The sequence below is a fragment of the Agelaius tricolor genome, unplaced genomic scaffold (genome assembly GCF_023055355.1).
Source record: "Agelaius tricolor isolate 1412-34295 unplaced genomic scaffold, bAgeTri1.0.p SCAF_1, whole genome shotgun sequence".
In the NCBI taxonomy this organism is placed as follows: Eukaryota; Metazoa; Chordata; class Aves; order Passeriformes; family Icteridae; genus Agelaius; species Agelaius tricolor.
This window is the reverse complement of record NW_027269261.1, coordinates 100,972,019-100,996,022: the sequence shown is the minus strand read 5'-3', so window position 1 is coordinate 100,996,022 and position 24,004 is coordinate 100,972,019. Positions and strand designations below refer to the sequence as shown.

Genomic DNA, 24,004 nt, shown 5'->3' with positions numbered 1-24,004 from the left:
AACAATCTTAAGCTACTCAGTGTTCTTGAAAAAAAGTGTATTTGCTCTTAAAAATTTAACATTTAAATAGTCTACTTCAATATTTTACTTGTAACATATTCCCCTTTTCCTGCATCAAGAAGCCTACAGCAAAAAAGGTTGAAATTCTGCCATGCAAGTATTCATATGCCTCACCTGAACATCTCTTATCTTGGCTTCCTATTACTCATTAAAAAAGGCACTCTTTGAATCCCTCCGTTATTATCAAGAGACCTGAACATACACATCATTTTTTCAATCAAAGATAGAAACAAGGTTTCATCATATTCTTTTTAAGGGATGTAAGTTCTGAACATTTTTAGAGCACTAAGAACTCTCAGGACAGATCTCAGAAAACAACTCATGTAATTCTAGTACTACTTCACTTAATAATTCGTATGCTTATGCTTCAATGCTAAGACAAATTTAAGTATGAAAATAGCATGGACTGCACTAATAAATGTGGAAAAAATAATTTTCAGAGAATCTGAGGAAAATCAATAGACATGAAGTTAAATATTTCAGAAAGTGATATATTTAGTATAAATCAAATTGAAAAAGTTCAGAGCTTTAGAGTACATTTCTGCACTCTCCTAGCTGATGGAAGATTGCCAAACTGTGGTTTGAGTCATAAGGTGAACAGAAATGTCTTAGGAATGTTTTGCTCATGCTGTTTGCCACTCAAGAAATTCATTAACTTCATTAGCAAGATATTCAGGTAAATTGTTACATGTAGCAAAATGTTTTTACAGACTTAAATATTCAAAAATCCTGAAAGCGCACTCTCATACAAATGACAAATGTCTGCAATCAGAAAACAAGAGTAATCTACCAGTTCCTCCAGAAAAGAAGAAAGGAAAGCAAAAAACATTGATAAATGGAAATAATAAAACAGCTAGAAAAAATATCAGGGCATCAACTGTGACACTTAATGGCCTGTTTGGCATCTCCCTGGGACAAAAGGATGAAAGACAAAAGTTAAACAGAATGCAGTGAAGGCTTTTTTTCCTTAGTTTAAAAAAAGGAACAAACTCAATGCAACAAAACCATAACCTGTCAAGAAGAATGTTATAAGTGACTTACAGGAACCAGGAATTTTTTTATTTCTTCCAAGGCATGACTCATACGAGAATACGCCTCCCCAGGTGGAGCAAACACTTCAATTAATACATGGAGTTCATCACTCAAGTGTGCATATTTGGCTTCTCCACTTTTCCTTAGTTCTTCCTCCTATGAAGAAAGGGTGGATTTGGTTTTAAAACTGGAAATCTACTAATTTTGCAGTGATTTAGCATTCACAGACAACATGACAGAAGGACATACTGTAAGCAGACTTTTAAATCCGTTAAGAAATAAAAGTCTAGTTCAAGCCACTTAAAGATTTAAAAATCAATTTTGAGTGTTTGAATGATAAAACCAGCATAATTATCATCTAAATCAGATTTTAATCAGCACAGTGAAAAAAATGCTAAATACACCAGAAGGAAGAAGTGACATATTAAATCCATAATGGAAAAGCTGCATTCATCTGTCTGAATCTTAGCTCTTAACAACAAAAAACCCCATAAAATAAAGATGCATTTAACCACTTTGGAACACTATTGTTTAGTAAACTCTTTAGGTTCTTCTACAAATGTCTGCAGCCTGTACATTTCAGTATAACCAGAGAAAAATATGCCCTAGGACTTTTATTTGAGACAGAGAATCACAGGATAGTTTGGATGTGAAGGGTGTGAATTACTAAAGACTATGTAGTTCCAGTGCCCCTGCCAGGAACAGACACCTTCCACTAAATCAGGTGGCTTAGGACCTTAAACACTCCCAGGAATGGGGCATCCACAACTTCTTTGGTCAAACTGCTCCAGTGTCTCACCATACTCATAGTGAAGAACCTTCTCCTAATGTTTAACTTAAAACCTACTCTCAGTTTAAAGCCACTACCCCTTGTCCCCTCCCTATGTACCTTTTCACAAAGTCCCTCTCCGGCTTTCTTGCCCTCTTTCTGTACTTGTAAGGTGCCATAAATTTACCCTGAGCCTTCTCTTCTCCAGGCTGAGTAACCCGAATTCTCTTCATAGCAGAAGGGCTCCAGCACTGGTCATCCTCATGGCCCTCCTCTGGAGCTGCTCTGAGAGATCCATGTGCTTGTAATGCCGAGAGCCCCTGAGCTGCTCTCAGTACTCAGTGATGAATGAGTCTCAGCCCCAGTCCCAATTCAGGGGACCTATGCAATGTGGTGAGCAGCTCAGCTGGTGAATCACCACACCTAGATATAGCTCAACCATCTTTGGGTCCCAATTTTCTAGCTATAAAATAAGCCTAATAGTCCTACTTCATGTTAGAGTAATGTTCTGAAATGTCAATCCACTTTCTTACACAACGTTTTGAGATAGCAAATGTAAATTGCAAAATAGATTCGTAGTAGCTACTGTTCCATAAAAATCAAAGACATAGAATAGGGATCTTGTTAATGGCACTGGCTATGACAACATAATGAAAAATCCAATCCATTACTACACAAGATAGACCTAAGTAATGCTAAAGAAATGATGAGCTGAACTCTCAGTCTTCAAAAATATTTTGAGAAATGTAATTTAGAAGAAAATATGTATATACAAAAAACATTATCACAGAAAAAGAAGTAAACTAATTTGCTTTAAAATGGTGAAGAGGTTACAGCTTTTTAGTATATACTAAAATAATAGTATGAACATGTAGTTAAGATATAAATAATAGTAGTATGAACATGTAGTTGAGATATAAAAACTGTAACAACAGATTACAATTCTTATTGATTAAGTTTATTTAATTCTGCATTAACGTCACTTATTTTAGCATTGACTAATTTACACCACTGCTTGCTACCAAAACCATTTGCAAAATGCTATGTTCCTAACAATAAGTATTCAGGTCTTTTTATCTATGTTAGAAGATCCAGCCTCAAGGACTTTTTGATTTTCCAGAGAATACACAAAGGCTACATCCTGCAGCTCCAGAGCCCTAAATCTGGCTCCATGCTAAGTCAACATTTGGAGATTATGATAAAATCGTAGCTCAATAAATGTGAACTATTATTTTATTTTTAAGTCTTAAAATTGACATATTTGTTTGCAACTGAAACTAGAAAAATTATGATAAGCTATAATTGTCTCAGTAATTTTATTTTTACAGTTAAATTATCTTTGGCATTTTAGTTTATCACTGAAATGTCATTGAAATTTCCATAAGAACCATAGCATAATATAAAAATCTATCATGAGATGCTTCCAGTTTTCTGGAAAAAAAAATCACACATTTGATTATGTCTAGAAAAATCTGGTACTGAGTCTTCAGTAGAATTAAGTTTTAATAGTTATAAAGGTGCACCCTAGTGATTGCTGGAAGTTTCTTCCCTATTGCTTTTTTAAGATTCTGAGGGGGAAAAAAAAAACCAACAACAAAAAACCAACACAAAACCAACAAATTCCAGAAAGCCCCAAAAGTTATCTTTCAGGAAAAGACTACCAAGAAACTTAGAATTTAGAAATTGGACCCTTTTTTTCAGATGTAGAAAAAGCAAAATAATAATATTTGGCTCATTGTTTTGATGAGGATTCTGTACAGCTAAGACATCAGCAAGATGATTTTATAATGCACACCTGGAATATGCCTCTTCAGTGGTAACAATGGTAATTATGCTTCTCTTTCAGTTCCTGAACAAACTCAGGTTTTCTTACAACACATCATTTTATAACCTGCCTCTTCAGTTCAGCACATGCTTTCTGTCACTACTTGGAGCTTATTTCTAAAGCTATTGGAAACCACAGGCTGAGGTTCTGAGATATTACATATTTCTTTGTGAGGAAACTTAATGAGGTTTCTTCTTGTGGAACACATGGGGTTAAAGACTGAATTTTCACACAGTATCTCTTCCCATCATAGGGTAAAATGTCACAATAATGCTCCTTTTATCGCAAGTGTATGTAGAGAGACAAAGAAACTTGATTAAGGAAGACTATGGATGAGTGGGAACTCACAGACCATGTGAGCACTGCACCAAGCTCTCCTTCCCAAAGCCAGTGAATATGGCTGAGTATCTGGGGACTGAGTGTAGCCTTACATTTAACCCTATGTGGGGTACCAGGCATCTAACAAGCAACAACAGACATGGCTCCCACTGTTGGGGAGACACTCGCGGGTATGGCAGGTGATACCTACTGGCAGCCAATACAGCTTTCCAAGGGCACTACAGATGAACAGGCCCTCCCCGGAGCACAGGGAGGTGAGACAACACTTGTAGATCTTCATTAGCAAGCAGCACATCCCAACTGCACAGCAAAATGATCAGTACCATGGACCCAGTATCCACACTGCTTCTGTTCAGGATGGCAGCACTGCCCCTCGTGTAGCACAGCAGTGGGTTTTGCCTCCTGCCACTTGTACTCTGGTTGCAGTAACTGAGTTCCCATTAGAAGTCAGAGAGCCTTTCTGGAGCCCAGTCTTGATTTAGTTTCATAGGAGAAGAATCCAGTTAAAACTCTGTAAGCTCTGCTCACTTTAAATAATGGGAATTGGGAATGATCAAGAGGCTCTCCTCTAAACTATGCTTCTGAGTCAAACGAAAACACTAATGAATAACACCCCATGTAGGGCTGGTAAAGACTGAAATGGATTATGAGACTTTCCAGCACCAGACACATTGAGGCAGAATAAGTGACATCATCATAAATCTATTTTTCATGGTGTTCTTAACAAGGCTATCTGGGTGCTAATGGCCTTCCAAGGCCCTAGTGGCCCCTAATGCACCAGTGCAATTCCTTGTGGACTTTGGCTGTTTCTCATACAACTCTGCCTTAATCACCTCTGAGGTTCAGGTATTCCCCATGGTGCTGTCTGTAACTTTTGGCAGATTCTCACAGCTTTTTACATTCTACAATTCCCTTCATCATGTCCAGCAGTTTTCTAGACCCTGTTCAGCTTGGCACAGCCTTTGCCAGTGTCCACCCAGCAGCTGAGTTGTTCCCCCACAGCCCAAGCACAGAAATGATAACTGCTTAAGCTTACTCATGTAGACATGAAATGAATCACAGTGGAAGGTGATGAGCATCGAAAGCCTGATGGATTCACTGAATCAAAATGCAGTTAAATCTCAGGCACTGGATCTTAGGGCAGAAAAACAACAAACCTGGGACTTGATCAGTTCTGCTTTATAAAAGGAAAATAATAGATTCCTTGGTTTCTGGGTTAGTGATGGCAATCACTCTTAGTACTGACTCTCAGGTTCATAGTATGGTTCTTAGATCTCAGTGACAATGATTTACTTCAGTGTGGGTTGAGCACAGCAGAGAAAACATGTATCACCCTGCAGAAACAACTGCCCCTCATCCTGATCCTCTTCCACTCCATTCTGCAGGTCAATTCCCTTCATTTCTCACAAGCGGCAGAACCCACCTCCCCTCACACAATACATCCAGCTTCCTTCATTCCCTTCATTCTCTCTTCTTCCTCTCACTCTCAGAGTGTCTGTCAGTGATGAAGTCCATCCACCCTCAACATGATGCATGGCTCTATAACCCACTCCCTCCTAAGGATAACAGGTGTTTTGAAACACCTACTGTGTTTTATAATTTCCAGTTGACTAAAGCAGGGAAAATGAGTTATAAAACTCTATAGCAGAAATATTAGGAGTACCAACCTCTGCAAAAGTGAAGTATGTGAGTGATAGGAACATAAAGGCCAGGAAAAATGATGAATTATCTCTGGATGTGAGAGGAGTCTTAACGTTTTAAAAGGTTGTGTGTTGACAGACAACTGCTTTCTGTCTGGAAGTATGGCCAAAATGCTTGAATAAAAAGACTAGAAAAAAGTTGAAAGAAATGGAGTTTGCACAGAAAACAATTACACAGTCCAGACTGGTGAATCAAAAATGTCCTCATAACACTGAAATAAAGGATATCAAAGAATAATAGAAAAGAAACTTGCAGTAGGAACTCTGTAGCTCTCAGAGATAAATTTAATCAATAGAATACAAGGAACTTCCTATAATGAAACAAATATAGCTACAAAAAGAAACAATGGGTGCTTGAGGAACAATCTGAGAATTGCAATGGATTTCATATCTTGCAAGAATTTACAAAGAAAAGCATAGTGCAGAGACAAAGATGATAATCACAGGGCTGCTGCTACACAGGCATTATTCATAAGATCAGTGGGCAATGCTACAGAATAAAATTAATGGGCATGCAGTTTGACAAATGCAAACCTATTAATTTTTAATCTGGACATAAATGAAAAAAATCAAAATGTTGTCTACCACACTGACTGTATTATAAGTAACAGTGAGCTCATTTATTTGGGGGTACTGGGTTTGGAGTTAAAAAAACCTCTAAGTCCAAGGTCCCATCAGTAGAGAAACAAAAAAAGAAAAAAAAAAGAAAAGAGAAACAATTTGATAATGGAGGAGACATTGGAAGATCCAGTAGAGTACAGAATGAAGCTAAAAGACCTAAGCTATTCCTTGACTCTTATTTTTAAACCAGTTATTCTCACTCCAGGAAGAAGAATAAAGAAGATGGAAGTGGGGAGTACATGGAGAGAGCTCACACAGCAGTGCAAAGACAGTGGGTGTACAACACCTGCAGTCAGCCACAGAGACCCTATCAAGAAATGCAGGCACTAGAAAGAACATCACCTACAAGAGGAAATAACTGGAGATACAGTTGACAACAATTATTTTTCTATACTTGATTCATCATTAAAATTTTCGTTGTTACTTTGGTGAATTGGAGCAGAGAATTGTGTACATAAAGTAGTGTCTGGGGCAAACAGGTCCTTCAGTGCTTTATTTCCTGATGCTTTTCAAAATGAAATGCAACAAAATCTCAGTGGCTAGGAGGCACTAAACCATACCTAGATCATCTTTTTGTTTAGAGAGGCGAAAAGGAAAAAAAAGACTAATCAGCAGAAGAATGTGATGATAACACAACCACTATTGAAAGAACCCTAACACTGACATGAAGGTTAAATGAAGAAAAAATAGAAATTATTTGGAGAAAAAAAAAATGTAGGAAAAAGATTAACACGCTGAAGTGGTAGTTGCCAAAACTGAGGCATCAGACAGTGACCACTGTGACCAACAATTAGTGATCTATGCTTAAATTCCCTGCCAGAAAACTAAGAGTTCACAGACCTGTAAATGTTGCTACGGTTGTACAAATCTAAGCAGAAGCTAAAACACCATAGATAAGAACCACCTGAGCACTAGAAAATTGCTCCTTTGTTGCAGTGTGATTTCCTGTTTCACCTATCCCAACCCCCTCAGGTGTGCCAACCTTTCCCCCTCCCCCTTTTGCCCTCCTGCCTAAGAGCTGTCCATCAATCTTAACATTCCAGCAGGGCATCGTGTGGTTGGCAGATGCTCCTCAGGTCCGGGCTCATTGGCCCGTCCTAGTGTCTATCTCCCTGGAGCCTTCCCCTGCTCACACCTGGTTGGCCCTCACCTGTCCCTTCCCCTCTCCCTGTCCCCAGGGTTTAAAAGGACACGAGACCATGCGGCCAAGTCGTCTATTGGTGAGCTGTTACCACGTTCAGAGGTCTACCATGCTGAAATAAAACTGTGGATTAAGACTCTATGACAGAACCCGTTTCTTTTCTCTTCACTGTCGCCTGAACCTTTTCCACCAGAGGTAAACTGAGTTCCTACTTTGCCTGGATTTGTTCTGAGTGTCCAGCCGGCCAAAGGTATCTCTGCGGTGAAAACGCCACAGCTGCCGCCTTTGGTCCAGCAGCGAGGGCTAGACAAAGCCAGGCAGGACACTCCCGGAAACCTCGGGATTAATATTCTATACCCCTTGAATTAACTAAGCCAAATATGTTTATTGAATACAATCAATGAATTGCAAGATAACAAAGCTTATGTGGGAAATCAAAGATCCTCAAGAAATGCGCAATCACCATACCTAAAGATGCTTCATAGGATTTTGTTCATCTTAAAACTTATGATCACAACTAGAGATCACTGCAATGAAATGTCATGCTTTTATTTATGAAAGGCTAATTAGCAGTTTGTTGCAACCAAGTTACAATGTAGTTTGCTTGAACTCCAAACAAGATGTTACACTTTTACTATGGGCAAAAACATATCTTAAAAGAAGTATTTTCTTTTTTTTTTTTCTCCTTTAATCCAAGATTTATTAGAAGTTTAGTTTCATACTAATGATTGCAGCTCAAATTCCATGCAGGCAAAAATGACACATAAGCTAACTTTTTAGTGTCTGACTCTTTCCCTGGTTTTACACTCACCCTTCCACTGTCCTGGGGATCCTAAGGTTGATGGCTTCAGCGTGGAGAGGACAACACTGATGTGAGTTGCAGAATCCCGAGTTCTTTGATGCAAGATACTGCATTGGGTTTGCATGGCCAAGTTTTGGGAGCAGTGGGGGGTACAGGGCTGGCTTCTGTAAGAAGCTGCCACAAGCTTCCTCAGTGTCTGGCAGAGCCAATGCTAGATGGCTCCAAGATGGATGTGCTGCTGGCCAAGGTTGGGCCAATCGGAAATGGTGCTAACATCCCTGCAGTAAGATATATTTAGGGAGAAGAGAGAAAAAGTTATGTCTCAGATGTAATTTTGGTCAGAGAAGAGTGGAGTGAGAATATGTGAGAGGAACAGCTCTGCAGACACCAAGGTGAGTGCAGAAGGAGGGGCAGGAGATGCTCCAGGTGCCAGAGCTGAGATTCCCCTGCACCTCATGGAGGACATGGGGATGCAGAGATCCACCTGCAGCCCTTGGAGGAGACCCACACCAGAGCAGGTGCATGTTAGAGATGAGGCTGTGATCCCAAGGGAGGCCTGTACTGGAGAGAGGAGCCCATGCTGGAGCAGGTTTCCTTGCAGGACTTGTTTCTCTGTGGGGTACCCATGGTGGAGCAGCCTGTCCTTGAAGGACAGCATCCCACGGAACAGTGACCCACATTGCAGCATCATGCAGAAAACTCTAGGATTGACTGATGTTGGAAAAACTCATGGAGGACTGTCTCCTGTGGGAGGGACCCCACACTGGATAAGAGGAAGGACTCTTCCTGCCCAGTGGCAGAAATAACCCATGGTGAACTGAGCAGACTGTAATCCCCACTCCCTGTCTCCCCACACCACTGGGGGAGAGGAGGTAGAGCTGGGAAGAAGGGAGAAGTGGGGAGAAAGGTAGCTTTAAGGTCTTATTTTGCTTCTCATTATCCTGCTCTGATTTTTTTAGTAACAATTAATATCTCTAATTCTAGACTGTTTTGCCCTTCACAGTTTTTAGTCAGATCTCTCTCTGTGTTTACCTCAACCCATGAATCCTTTGTTATATTTTCCCTTCCCTCTGCAGTTGTGGAGGGGAGCAATAGAAAGGCTTTGGTAGGTGTCTGGCATCCACACAAAGACAATCCACTACAGACACATAAAACTGACAGCAGTAATTTCTTCCTCCTCTCTCCAGGAAGCACAGGGGGTTATTTTTAGGATGGCAAACATGCTATATACATTGTTCTTTCTCCATTGTTTAGCAACTCTATTTCCCATCCAACTTCATTAGATATGGTAAGTTTTATACCTGCTGTGTATGGTTTTTTTTTTTTTGCTCTCTTTGTTACTTGTGTTGTGATTTTACCCAGATCCCAATGTTGTGTCCCTTTAATGACCTGCAGCTGACCTTGATGGCTAGTCCCTGCTTACAGTCCTGGAGCCTTCCTTATCATCCCCTGCCTCTGCTTTCTATGCCTCCACTTCCATCTCAACCCTGTACTCCCCTGTGCAGCACTTTTATTCTAGGGCCATAGCAGCACCCTCCACACAGAATAGTGATTTCTTATTGCTACCATTAATTACAGATACAGGACAGACCTAGGCAAAAAGTAAAGCAGTGAAAGTAAAAATCACTCAGCCATTAGACAAAGGCTGCTAGAAGTCAGCAAGCTCAAAGGGAGCTGGGGACAGGCCATGAGCAGTCCAGGCTGGCAGGTCCCAGCCCTGTGCTGTGGTTTTAGCACAAAGCCTGCAACCTGCAGCAGGTGATGGCAGCACCACATTTACTGGGACACAAGGATTCCAGTGTTACTGGAAAGACAACATAAGGAACTAATTGCCTCTGATAACCAGTTCTAAAAGCACTCTTGGGATACAGAGATTTTTTTTTTCAGCTACGTGTGTGTAATTTTAAACATAAATATATAGCTGGATGAGGCCTTCTGCTTTCAATACACTTCTCAGTACCAGCAATGCTAGATTATACAGATGCCCATCTCAGGGTACAAAGAATTGCCTGGGCTCTGCCATGGTGTAAACTGTGATGGCTGTGACAGCTACTGCTGAGGATGAGTCTCTGCAGAAAAGGATCAAAACTAATGAGCACTGACTGTATTCCCAAAGTTCACCATCCCTTTAGGAAGGGCTCCTCACTATGAATTAGGGTTTTGCTTAACTACACCCAGGCTGCTGACAGCCAATGCCAAATAACCACATTCAAAAGGATAAATACAGCTATTTAGTGATTTGAAAAAATGAAGAGTAGAGAGTTATAATAAAGGCTGATGACATTGTAAGAGCTTTAAGAGCTTACTGTGTCAAAAATAAAGCATCAAGCCTTTGGCAGAAGGGAAACATCATTTGAGGAAAGCAGATATAACTTCATTTACACTGGTTGAAGGAAAATGTACCTTCTTTTCCTCTGGTGTCATTTTTACTTTCCAGAAATAATTTTACTGGTTCTCTTACATCAATCTAGCTGTATTTCATTATGTTTGGAGCCAACAGTTTTATAAATTTTAATCCTTTTTTTTTTTTTAGAGAGAGAGAGAGCATGAAGAGTCACCTTAAAGTGATACAAATGTTATAGACACTAGAAAACTCTACTTATGTTTTAGGTAATTCAATAAACTAGCTGATGACAAATTATCAGTCATCATGAAAAGAAGGTTAACTGTATTTATGCTAAGAACTCCATAAACTGACGATAATTTATTTGTCAAAAATTCTTATTAATCAAGAAACATTCATCTTTAAATCTGTTATGCATATAGCGTTTGCAAAAACTGTGCTTAATAAAAACCAGTATTGGTTATTTAAAATGTACAAACAGGAAAATTTAAATTAAATTTCTGTATCACCTTTTTGCTCTTTCACTGTCATTAAGTTTTATTATGAATGTATTAGTCCTGTAAGAACAATTTTGTTTCTCCAAAGAATAAATATCACTTGTATCAGAAGATTTGCAAGGGATATTCTGTTTTTAAGAATAGGGACTAGTATGAAAAGAAACATTTTTCAGTTCTCCAGGCTCTGAATGGACTATTTTGCTACAAACTACTGAACTGAAATAAAAGTAAATTCCAGTTGTAGTCAAGTACTTTAAAACTTTGGGTTTGGTCACCTGAAGGAAACAGTAGAAAAAATATTTCTACCATGGAGAAAATTCTGGAGGCAAAAATCCATGTCTAAGCCATTTCATGCATAAGAAGAACAAAAGACTCGTATTTGAAACAATCCATTAGAAGAGGTCTAATGTGTACACTTAACTTTGAGTGTAAAGAAGCTGCAGTTTCTCTTTGGCAATTGATTTATTTATATTTAAGCCCAATTTCATGATGAAGACTCCACACTTGAAAAGTAAATACTTGGTTAACCACTCCCTTGATGAAGGATGCTATCCCAATAGAGGCCTAGAGAGCAGATCCACTGATGCACGTAGGTATTACTTCAAAGCCTAATTGCTATTGCAGCTGTGGACATAAAGAGGCCCCCAAGCCTTTCCCAATCGGTAACGTACTCACTTAGCTTACAGCTGCAAAAGAACTCAAGCACCCAGGATTCATGATTTTGATCCTAAACACCAACTTGTGGCCATCTAATTTCCTGTTCAGTTGTTTCTTATCCCTGAAATCTACAGATGCCCGAATTGTTCACAGTAATATTCCTCAGACTGAAGTGTCTGGGCAGCAGCACCACATGAGAGTGAAGGAGATCTGATAATTCTTTCAGGCTTAAGCTTCTCTGAGATTCCTAAAGTAACAAGGGACTAAGTAAGACAGGTGTTCCCAATACACTCCTATTGAATACAAAAGAGGAGCTGCTGCCCTTTTCCTTAATGAGGTAGCAGTTGGAGAGCTCATCAAGTTGCACATTATGGAAGTCAGGAAATAGGTGTTCATTTTAGAGAAGTTGCTAGATGAATCCCACATGAACCATTTGGGAACGTGTTCTGTTAAACTATTCATAAGTGATCCAGAAAATGAGTTGAACAGTAATAAAAATTCTCCAGTGATAAAGACCACCTCTTTCTGTGTGCACAGACTCTAGATAATGTTATTTCAGGAGAAAGATCTTGAAGGCATTACACTCAGGTCTACAGAAAGAATTTTCTCAGTGTATAATATCAATTACTAGAGTATTTTCTAAGGGGTAATTTTGAAGAAAGGAAGATAAATGAAACTGCAAAGCCTCTAGTAGACCATTTTGGTGCTCCAATTTAATAAAGTTTAAAAACAAAACAGATCAAGATTAAAAGAATTATTAAGAATATGGAAATATTTTCATATGAGAAACTAAATACCAAAGTCTTGGCAATCTTGATGTTCCTGCAGTTCAGGATGTCCTTAAACAATTAATTCTTGGAAAGCCTTTCAATTTTCACTAGTTCTTGTGTTCTTACCCAAACTTTTCAATCTGCAACATTCAGGAATTGCAGACTGAGTGCATTCTTACATTTTTCTGTCTTATTTGGAAATGTGAACCCATGAACATGGGGCATGATGTGTTGCATACTAGAGAAAAATCCCCAACATGTAGATGTATTATGTTTTTGTTCTATTGCAATTGCTTGCTGATGTATCTTTTATCACCTATTACATAGATGTGTTTGCTTAAGGCGGTTATGTGTCAAATACGGAACCCACTTTTGATGTTAAAGATCCTATTACTAATTAGCATTCAAATGAGCTCAAAACAGTAGTACAGGTGCTTCATCTAGAAAGCAAGGCAACACTTCAGCCACTCTGATTGCTCATTATAATCAGAGCTGAAGGAGTGCAGGGGAGAGCGATTTACAGCCACTTTCAGCTGCAAATTCAGGAACCATGCCTGCTGCAAGATGTGTGGAGAACTGCCAGCTGCCTTCAGGTCCTCACCTCCTGCAGTGGCAGCCTCCTCCTCTCCTTCCATGCATAGGGACTTTCTGAAGGATAACGTTGTTGTGTCACTGAGGAACCCTTTCAAATCCAACTGGGAAGCCCCCCACAAGCACAAGGTGTAAAAGCTCAAACTGATGATCCCATTTAACTCCACATTGCCTTTTCTAACAAGTCTCCACAATTGTGCAGGATTCCCTGCTAATGTTTTGTACCCTGAAACGAAGTGGAACCTGTGATACAAGAAATGTACTTCCCTAAACAGTGGATGTAAAGGAAGTGACTTCTCCCTGATTGCCATATTGGCCCAGGCAGGGTAATGGGGAGGTTTGGCTTCCAGCAGTTTAAAGACCTGTCTGATAAACTGCATAATAAAGTTCATTTTCCTGGCTGATTGTCAATAATGATTTCCTTAAGGCTGTCCCTTGATTAACCACAACATTGCAAACAAAAGCAGTAAATGGATTTGAGTATCCTACCACAAATTTAGAAGAGACCACTATTTCCTTGTATCCCCTTGATTCTCATGCAGTGATGTGCAAACCACATCAGTGGAGGGAAGCCATAATGGCAGAGACAAACTGAACTCTGGGGAGTGGAAGAGGGAAAAGAAGTTCATAAATAATTGGCAAACACTGTATCTCTAATGGCATTTACACAGATGAAAATGTTTGGATACCTGAGCTGATTTAAAAATTACATTATCTTCTGAAAAAGCATTTGAAATTAAATCAAATAACCGAAAAATCAACCAGTCTGCCTCTCTTCTTCACAAACATATCCTTTCTCTGAGCTAGAATTTTAATGTTTTGCAAATTAAATGCTCCCTCTCTCATGTGACAGTCACACATGATTTTGAAAGTTTTACTTTTTCTTTTCTTGTAGAATTAGGTTTTGCATAATGATAAAGAACCCAAACACACTTTTCAATGGCAAAATTACTTGTTCCTCTACTATCTAGAAAACCTAATTATTCACACTACATTCATTTAGACAAATAAATATTAATGAGATTGCAAGTTCTTGGATGATTTCTCACAAAGATGTCAGAAATAGCTGACAGATGAATATGTTAAACAATATTATATATATATCATAAAATCATAGAATGAATCATAGAATGGTTTGGGTAGGAAGTGACCTTAAAGTTTATCTGGTTCCAAACACCCTGCCATGGGTAGGGACACCTTCCATTAGACCAGGTTGCTCAGAACTCCATCCAAACTGGCTTTGAAAACTTTCAGGGATGGGGCATCCACAATTTCTTGGGGCAACCTGTTCCTGCCACACCACCCTTGCAGTAAAGAATTTTTTCCCCAATATCTAATCTAAACTTACTCTCAATTTTAATCCATTCTTCCTTATCCTGTCACTACATGCTCTTGTAAAAAGAGCATGTAGTGACATGAACCTTTCCATCTTTCTTGTAGGCTCCCTTCAGGTACTGGAAGGTCACAATTACATCAACCCTAAACTGCTTTTCCAGGCTGAACAATCCCTATTCTCTCAGCTCTTCTTCATAGGAAAGATACTTCATTCCTCCAAGCAACTCAGTGGCCCTCCTCTGGACTTGATCCAACAGGTCCATGTCCTTCCTGTGCTGGGGAACTATCATGATTTTATGTCTGACATATTTACTGACTGCAGATAAAATAGCTTGCAAACAGATGCTCGGTCATCTCAGATATGATGGGGATTTGCTCTGCAAAGATGAAGAGCACATTTTCTAATCTTCTCATAACAAAAATCTGTAAGGATATTAGTCCATTATAAGCCATAAATGAACCCGAGTAAAATACATGATTTTTTAATGACTAGTGATTATAGCTATTCTAATTGAAATTTACTGAAGACTCATTTTCATGGAATGTGCAGAATACTCAGACCATGTACAATTCAGGTAACAGCAGCTCCTTGGCAGTGCAGTCTGGGCCTGACCTGAACTTTGCATCATGAGAGAGTACTTTAAAAAGCTGTTACTTGTAAAGGAAAAGTAAAGGAAGTCAAAGTAAGTTCTGTCAAGTTTGTTTATCTTGAGATAACTTGGCTGGGGTGATGATGGTAGCTTTTGGCTGGGGAGTCTGTGACTCAGTGGAAACTTTGGTTTTCCTCACTGCAAATTTTTAGAATACATTTTTTACCTCAGAACAGACACATCCTCAGTGGAAGGCAGACTGACTCCTTTGCAAGGTAAATGCAAATCCTAGAATCACAAAGAAAGTAGCCTGAAGGATGGAAAGGGCTTTCTTCCATCAAGTCCAGTGTTCAGAATTTCACACTGTTTTTACTAGTGCCCCAAAGAAAACAGCAGGTATACACTCACTCCAGAGGAGCTCACCCCAGGATGGAGATGTCACTGGTACTAAACTGGCCATGTCAAGATGTCAGTGACTAAGTGCAGCCAGGGCATTCCTTCTAAAAGCTCAAAGCATACTGCTCCAGATCCTCCACCCAGAACTCCCCATCTCCCACGAGCACTTGCACAGCATCCAAACCAGAATGGACTATCACCAAAACCCCAAACATACATAAAACTGAAAGAGTAAAATAATTTTGTAATTCAGTTTAAAACAGATAATTGCACTCCAGAAAAGGTTAAGTACCTGCAGTCGTCAGAGTCAGCTAATTTTACTGCACTAAAAATTAATATTCATTTTGCACTTAAGTTTTATCATCCAGATCATCCCTGGCAATTTAAAGCACTCCTCCAACCCCCTTTATGTGCTCAGATTTATGCATGAAGAAATAACCTTGTGCACAGGCTTTGAGTGTTGCAAAATTTTCATCACATGGTAGCCATATCTCAGATTATTAAAAATATGCAGATAAAATTAATCAATAATAGTCAATTCTGCCTAATGTCACCATCAGTTCACAACAAAATTTCTTTCTATTAAAAGCTTTTTCCCAGGAAACATTGTAACCTGCCTCTGGTTGAAAAGGAAGCATTTTATTTGTTTTCCAGTTCTTTAGTGCTTTAGCACCTGTGGCCTCCCTTGTTGCTCATTTTCAATACCAGTAAAAATGAACATAAAATAAAATTGAACAATAACCCTGTTAATGGGAGACTTTCTCCACAGATTCGAGAGAAAAGATGAAGATATTTTTATCATTGTATGAACATCCTCAAATGCTATGACTGATACTAAATGCTGAAAAAATATATTTCTTGTTCTTTCATCCCTTCCTCCAACATTGGAAAAAGGGGAAAATAAAAAATATTTCTTAAATAAGGAATATGTGCACCACAAAAACTCAGCAAAGCTTCAGCTCCTAACAGACTTAGCTCATTGTGCCACGTTTTCCATCTGAATGTTAGGGGGTTTGAGTCAAAGTCTGCAAAGACCAAATTACTCAGGTTCTTCAAAGACATCATAATCTTCCTCCCAAGGCTGTGTTCAACCCCAGGTCCTTGCTGACGTGCTGGATCTGAGACAAAGGTCCCAGTGTGAAGAGACAGTTACAGGACAAATGAACAATTATTTGTGTCCCGTGAGCGGGGTTCATTTACCTTGACTTGGGCATCCAGAAGTTAGATTTTAATGCCTAAAATAATCACATGGAGCTCTCAATGGAAACAAGCAGGGTGATTCACCTGAAGCTGAGGTTGCTGTTCAAGATGACTTGGGAGTTCAGGTGAATGAATCAGTTAATGGATATATGCATCTTTTTGGATCTGTCCAAATCATATTAAAAAAGAAGAAATCAAAATAGAATTGGTAACTATGAAAATGGGGGGGTGGGGAAGCATGTAGCATTCGTTGGATTCTCTCATAAAAATTATCAGGATAAAGGAAAAAAATTAAGACTAATAGAACCATGCTAGACAAGTTTAAAGACTGCTGGCAGTGCTTTGGAAACTGAAGGAAGGATTACAGACATCATTTGAACTGCTCAGGAAAAGATAATTCATCCATCATGAATCTGAAACATTCAATTTGCTCTTCCAAACACATATTTAAGCATTACCTGTTTTCACTGGGCATGCTGAATGAAAACTGCAGTATTTTACAATTGACCTACATGTTGCACTGCTGGTGACATGAAGAGCAAAGAAAGAGGTGGAAACCCAAGCAATCAGGCAAGTGCAGGCAGAGATGTTACCTATTACCAGCTTTGTACCTATTTTTTTTGCATCACAGTGTAATTCTTATTTCACTCAGAAACAGTGGTTGCAAAAGCAACACTGGCTGACAGATTCTGCTATGATTTCAGAGAGATTATATACCTAATTATGAGAAACTCCATTTGTTCTATTTTCATTTTATGTACGTTACCGAGGGGTTTGACAGTGATGGAGTTCCCCAGCAGAAAAGGCACATGGTGCTCAGGCTCCAGGGACATGCTGCACCACAGCAGCTGATTAATTAACAGCTGTCATTTACCAATTATATACTTTCACAATCAGTAAATCTGTCACAAAAGGACAGGTTCTGCTCCTCTGCAGTCTGAGCAATGGCACTGTGGTCATCATGTTTTATTACTGCACTCCCCTAAGATGCATGGAAGAGCCTGGAGAAAGCACTTGAGATGCCTCTCTGGTAAGCAGAGCATGACAAATTTCCATTAGCTCCTCAACCTCAGGCCATGATGGGGATTACCACCCTTGGCTCACTTGCATCCAGTCCTCCCCTGTGCCTCCTGTGCTCCTTGTGCCCTGTCCCAGGGCTGCAAAGCCTCCTCCAGCACCAGAAGGCACACGTGTTTCCTTGGCACATCCCCCCTTCATACTGACAGAGAGACCTTCCCCCACCAGGGACTTACATCTAAAATGGCTAACAAGGAAGGAAAGATGCTCCTCTGTTTTTTGGTTGTTTTTTCTCCTCCCCAGTCTCTCTCTGAATACCATTCTGTCAAAGGGTGTTTTTATGCTAGAAATGTTCAGTGGGAAAGAAATCCTCTTGTCAACCATTCCTTGCTGCTACTGTTTTGGCAAACTGCATTCACCAGTGCCTGACTCTGCTGGGGTCACCTGGCCCTGCTGCCAGGACCCGGTGAGAGAGGCAAGAGGGCAACTGAGCATCTCTCCCTAGGGCCCAGGGTCCCCAAGGGTCACTCCCCACAAACCCTGTAATGCGCTCACACGTGGGTTTTCAGTCTTTCTGCCACTGTGTCCTCAGACACAAGGAAGGGTGACAAATGAGACAAACCATCATGTTTGCCACAGAGACAGGAGATCTGATTCTTCTGTGTCTGTGGAAATGCAGAAAAGCAACTGAAGCATCCTGCTTTGCAGGAAGAAAAATTAAATGCCACTTTAAGGAGAATATTATGGCAAATAAATGTAATCTTCATATAACACAGCAATGACCCTGGACTATCTAAAACCAACTTCAAACTGCTGGCAGAATTAAAGTCCAAAATCTCTTAAATATTTCTTTACTGTTATTATCAATATGGCTTCAATAAGATGGTTTGGTTTTGTTGGTTTTGTGCTTACTAATTGCTCCTTCATTCCAGCAGTGAGAATACATTTGACCAAGTGTTGCTAGCATCTTCTATCACACAGAATGGTACAGTCTCTGGAAATGAGTAGAAAGGAGAAGTTAACAAACTGAGGTTGGCCAAATTTCCTTCGCACAGAAAGCAGAAAAAGCTGTTTTGTCAAATTATGCAAGTATTGATAGGAATGCAGAAATGCAGTGGCTTTACCTGTGAAGTTTAGAGTCCTTTTCCCTAGATCAGCAGATGCAATTGAAATATTTGCAACTTTAAGGAGGTCCAGTGTGCTTCCTCCTTATCTTATTGAAGCCATATTGATAAAAACAGTAAAGAAATATTTAAGAGGCTAAGAAGCTGTGACGATATCTATTTTCTGAATTTAATGTAAAGCCAGCAAATATTACTGCTATTATTACACAATATTTTGCATGCTATTGCATTAACGTGTGTCTAGGAAAAAAAAAAAAAATAAAGAACATGATGCTGTGTTAGAAACAGTCCCATCAGGGTGAAAGGGAGAAGAGGACAGGCTGCCTGCCAGACCCAGCCAGTCTAACACTAGGTCAGCAGGTCTATCTCCCTGAGATTGCTTGAGAGCCAAAGGAAGCCTTTGGAGTATGTGTTGATGTGATGGGTTGCTCTAACTTTTAAGTTTAATTTTAATTTGTGAACACAGGACTTAGGTGGATGCATTGCTACAAAGTGCTGTGCATTAATCTTAACTCTGAAGGATTCTCTTTTGCTTTATAAAACCCCCTTTGAAATGCACTAATAAGAAACACACTGTTAAAAAACCTAAAAGTTGGATTTTGAGAACCTTTTACTTGCAGGCCAGAGCACAAAGAGTCAGTGCACAAACAAAGTCCAAGATGAAATAAATCATCACATTTACTCACACATGAGGCCTGTGACTGCTGACTAGTTTTGTAATCAACCCATGCGGTATCTTTTGAGCCACCCACTGTTTCTATCACTTCCTGAATCTAGGCACAGCATGCAGATGTTTTAATTCAGACTTGGTCTTCTGCACTAAAAAATCAAACCATTCTGGTTTCACATTTGAAAATCTGCATTCTCTAAGTCTGCAATACTTTTGATCAACATGATTGACAAATGGTTTAAGCACATCAGTCTCTTTTAGTGTCTCCAGTATAGCCCATTACAGTACTCATCTAAATAGATGGGGATTTTTTTTCTTGCCTGTTTTCAGTAGACTGCTTTGTATTTTATTTCTCTTATTTCCATTCATTTCCTTCTACCCAGATGGAGTATCTACAAACATAATCTTGGGGGAATCTTTTTATGTGTTTCCCAAGTGTGTTCATAAAGAAACAAGCGGCTTGGAAACAGAATCCTTCTGCTCTCAGCTCACAGAATTTTAGCTTTCATTTTCAGGGGAAAAAGAATTTGAGGTCTAGAAGCAAAGGGTACATAAAATGCAGTAACAAACGTAGAAAATAATAGGTTTCTGCTTTTGGTACTTTGATTATTTAGGTTTGTATAGGCAAACTGAAGGCCTTTAAGATCTTCATTGCTGATTTTCTGCAGCTAGTGGATTAGGAAAGGGATGTGACTGTGCTCTGTATAATGGATAATGGTAGTTTTAGAGCACAGCACCAGATTTTCTCACATCTTTTTCTGGGTTTTGTGGAGATAGCTGCAGCTACTTCACTGTTGCCTGATAAGCTTTGCTTTCTGACAAACTGAAAACCATGAGACATTGATCAGGCACAGCCAGAAGGTTGTGCAGTGCTGCTTTGCTGACTGTTGTCTGTTTTTTTGCAGGGTGCTTGATGTGCACAGGAACAGCTTGGCACAGCCTCTGGGACAGCCTTGGGAGCGACTGACATCCATGTGCCACCAGCACATGTGCAGTGCTGCCAACCAAATTTGGTGGAACAGCTACAAAAGTTGTTCAACAAAACAGAGTCTGTCCTGGAGCCAGGTTACATCTGCCAGTGCCTCTGTCTTTCACAGTGGCTGTCAGATCTGGTGGTCATGCTGGACATCACCCATTTGGGCTACATGAAAAAGCACATCACTACCACATTGCCTAACAAGAGGTTAAGACCAGCAGGCATAGAAGACTCCTGAATGGAAAAATGAAACAATCCAGTGTGGTGTTTTCACCTGCAAGCTGGAAGGTAATGTAGGACCCAGTACCCATTTGGCTACACCTTGAGGTCTTTTTGCCTCCCAAAAAAGAAAAACAGAGGCAAGCAACATAGGTGTCCATGTGAAAGTCTTCACAGGAGGAAGCCAAGAACAAGAACCTATTTGGAGTCAGGATTTTTAAAGGAAAGCTTCCCTTTCTGAACAAGAAAACTGCCTGTTTGTTATTTCCTGCTATGTTCAGGTAAAAGGCATGGGGCACACATTTTCTGTGAACAAAGTGGAGAAATGCTACTTATTTCATCCTCTATAAGATACAGAAAGGGCATCACCCAACCACAGAGAATGAGTAAGAAGTTCTGGAAGTACTAGGAGAGTACTTGTTGATCCTAGTTGATGCAAGGCTAGATATTAAAAGACAAATTTAAGAAACAGCAATAGAATATTGAAAAAGAGTTACAGCCTGACGTCAAAATTATGACTTTAGAAAGTCTAAAAGACTTTAAGAATTATTTTCTATTAGAATATGGTTTCCTGCCCTTTGTAGTCTAGCACATTCCACAGAATATGATACCACAGATCTTCATAAATCTCTAAGTATGTTTGACATACTTCTATATAAAGACCTGTACATTTGCCTTTGTGCTTTTCATCTGAAAAATCACCTTTTAAGCTCATGTGTCATTAGTCTTGTCATTACCTGAAAATGAAAGGCAAGGAAGGACACAATGAGCTATGCTGAATGCCAAAGGTCTCAAAGAGCAAAGTGGTTGCACCAGCTGGTTTCGGAAGGCACCTGAAATAACCAGGAATAAACAGAAACTTCTTTTCAGAGTGACCAGAAGACACAACCAATTCTCCCAGAAGTCACCTTTTAACTTGGCTGAGGAGAACATGTTTAGATGATGTGCTCTGCCCTCAGTCTGGGATGAACTCACACACAGATGAAAGCCAGGTGCTGCAGAGCTGCAACAATCACAGCAGAAACATTAATTCTGTCTGCTGGAAGGTGGGTCCATTATCTCAGGCTCAGCACAGAGCTCATATCTTCCATTCACAGCTCATTTCCACTAACTGAGCAGAGCTGGCATCCTGCTTGTAGAAAAAAAAGAAGAAAAAATAAACCCCACAGCCACAATTAGTCTTGCTGTCTCATATTTTGTCTCTCTCATGCCACGATTAGAGCATCCCTTCTTTCAGAATGACTCAAAATAAGTGGAAAAAATCCTTTTCCTCCCTACTTTGCAAAGCTCCTCAAGCGTGTCCATCTTCCAGTCCATGGGTACATGACTCTTCTACAAAGCACAGCTTCAAAGTTGCCTGTCAAAGTCAAATCACATCCATACTTCCCAAAGGCAACTACACTTTTCATTCAGGGGTGTATTGATTCCTCCAAAGATAGTGCAACTTCTAAATCTCAACTAGATAAAAGTATCAGCTGTGAAACCCCACCTCTCACATAAATTCAGACACTTCAATGTCCCCACTGTCATGTTCTGCTTGGCTTTAGGTACAGTAGTACCACAATCATTCCTACACTGAGAACAGTAAAATACAGAACACTGGTCATCTTCATTTTCCATTGGAGGCCTGTCCTGCCTTCTCATGCAATTATATAATTCCTGAATAAAGGCACTCAATCCCCCTGCTGTGACTGGATAACTACTTTTCAACAAACCAACCATGCTAAGTTCCTTAAAAGCACATGCCCTGAAAATGGACTTACACTGTCACTGCCAATTTAGGAGAGAGTGAGATTAAGGAGTGAAAGTGGCTCCATTAGAACCATCCAGGCAATTTACAATGGCTACTCTGTGGCTGTGAAGTGAATATGAATTAGTAAAAACATTTAAGATTGTGAATAATAAAAGAGTTGCATTTCAGCTTCTACCACAGCTTGAAATGCTTTCATTTTGAAAATGCCACTTGTGCTAAGGTTTAATTAAATGAAAAAAAAAATAACCCAAGGAAAAAAAAAGAAAATAAAAGAAAGAAAGACTTGCAAATGAAAAAGATCTAAATACAGAGGCAACAGAGAGAAATCACAAAGGCCAGATGCAAAATGGACTGTATCCTCTGCATTATTCACCAACACAGCAGCCCCAGGGCTCAGGATCACAGTGCTTAATGTATTCATTTTTCCTGGCCAGTCCCTGAAAGCATCTGCATACACTATTTCAGGACTAAAAGGACTTATGCAATGCTTTGCTAGGCTTATATAGATAAGATGAGTGCACTTTTTTTCTCTGCCAAATCCCTCTTTTCACAGACATTGCATCTCTGAAAGCACATCTACAAAATTAGCACAACACAACAGTAGAAGTGCACGTGGCCTCAGAAAATATAAAAGTAAAAAAGATACACAATAATTTACAAGATATATTGCATTAATAAATTTATAGCTTAGAAATACTGAATTCCCACCAACATTATGCATTATTAAATATAATATTTCATATTTAATTCTAAGTTTCTAACTATCTACTGCTGTGCTCTATGTAAATTATACTGCATTGAAAAATTAACATTTTTATTCCGATTCTCTTTTGTAATTTTTCTGGCAGAAGCACTAAGTCATTTACTTATATCCTTGCAAAATGTTGTATTTGTAAATGTTGGTATAATCTGGTTTTATGTTTCTAAGCCAAGTAATAAATGTTGGTTGCAGTAGTTATGATGCATTTTGCTTGTTGCAGAATGAGAAATATTGATCAAAAATCTTTCACTGAAAACAGCTACTGCAGCCAATGCAGCATCAATGAGCTTAGGGTTCAATCTGGAATAGGTACAAAGACAAAGGATAGGATGCTCAGAAGTACTGGGAGTATCTTTCAGGTGAGGCATTTAAAATAGCTTGCACTTTTTGCCTAATAGATTTAGAAGGGACATACGTTCTCTATTAAAAAAAACCCCAAAAACCAAAAAACAAAAACAAACAAAAAAAACCCCACAAAAAAACCCAAACTAACAAAAAAAAATAAAAAGAAGAAAAATAAAGAGCAAGGAAAAGGAAACTGAAGGACTAAATTTCTAACTACCAGAGATTATTTATGTCTGGAGAGAGCCTTCAGATCCTAGTAATGGGAGCAGAACTCATTGTAAGAGTTTAATCAGGTCATTAAAATGGCCATGTAATATGATTACAGACAGAGCAGGAGCCAGTCCCTCTCTAGAGCAGGGAAGTGTGATCTTCTGACACAGAGTTGTTATGCTCAGTCCTAACATCATCCTTCTTTGGGTTGGCACTTCAGCATTAAATATATGCTGAAGCTTCACTGACTTTGGACTTTTA

General features: G+C 39.3%; 1 protein-coding gene across 8 annotated transcripts in view; it reads right to left on the bottom strand.

Moving 5' to 3' along the window:
- Positions 1 to 24,004, bottom strand: part of KHDRBS2 (KH RNA binding domain containing, signal transduction associated 2) — a 338,979-nt gene that overhangs the window by 180,191 nt on the left and 134,784 nt on the right. For all 8 annotated transcript variants that reach the window (XR_011682012.1, XR_011682011.1, XR_011682015.1 and 5 more), the window contains exon 4: positions 1,102 to 1,248. Coding sequence is in view for 1 of the 8 variants with exons in the window: in XM_071445617.1 (XP_071301718.1) it covers positions 1,102 to 1,248 (147 nt within the window). In the remaining 7 variants the exon portion in view is untranslated. The remainder of the gene's footprint in view (positions 1 to 1,101; positions 1,249 to 24,004) is intronic.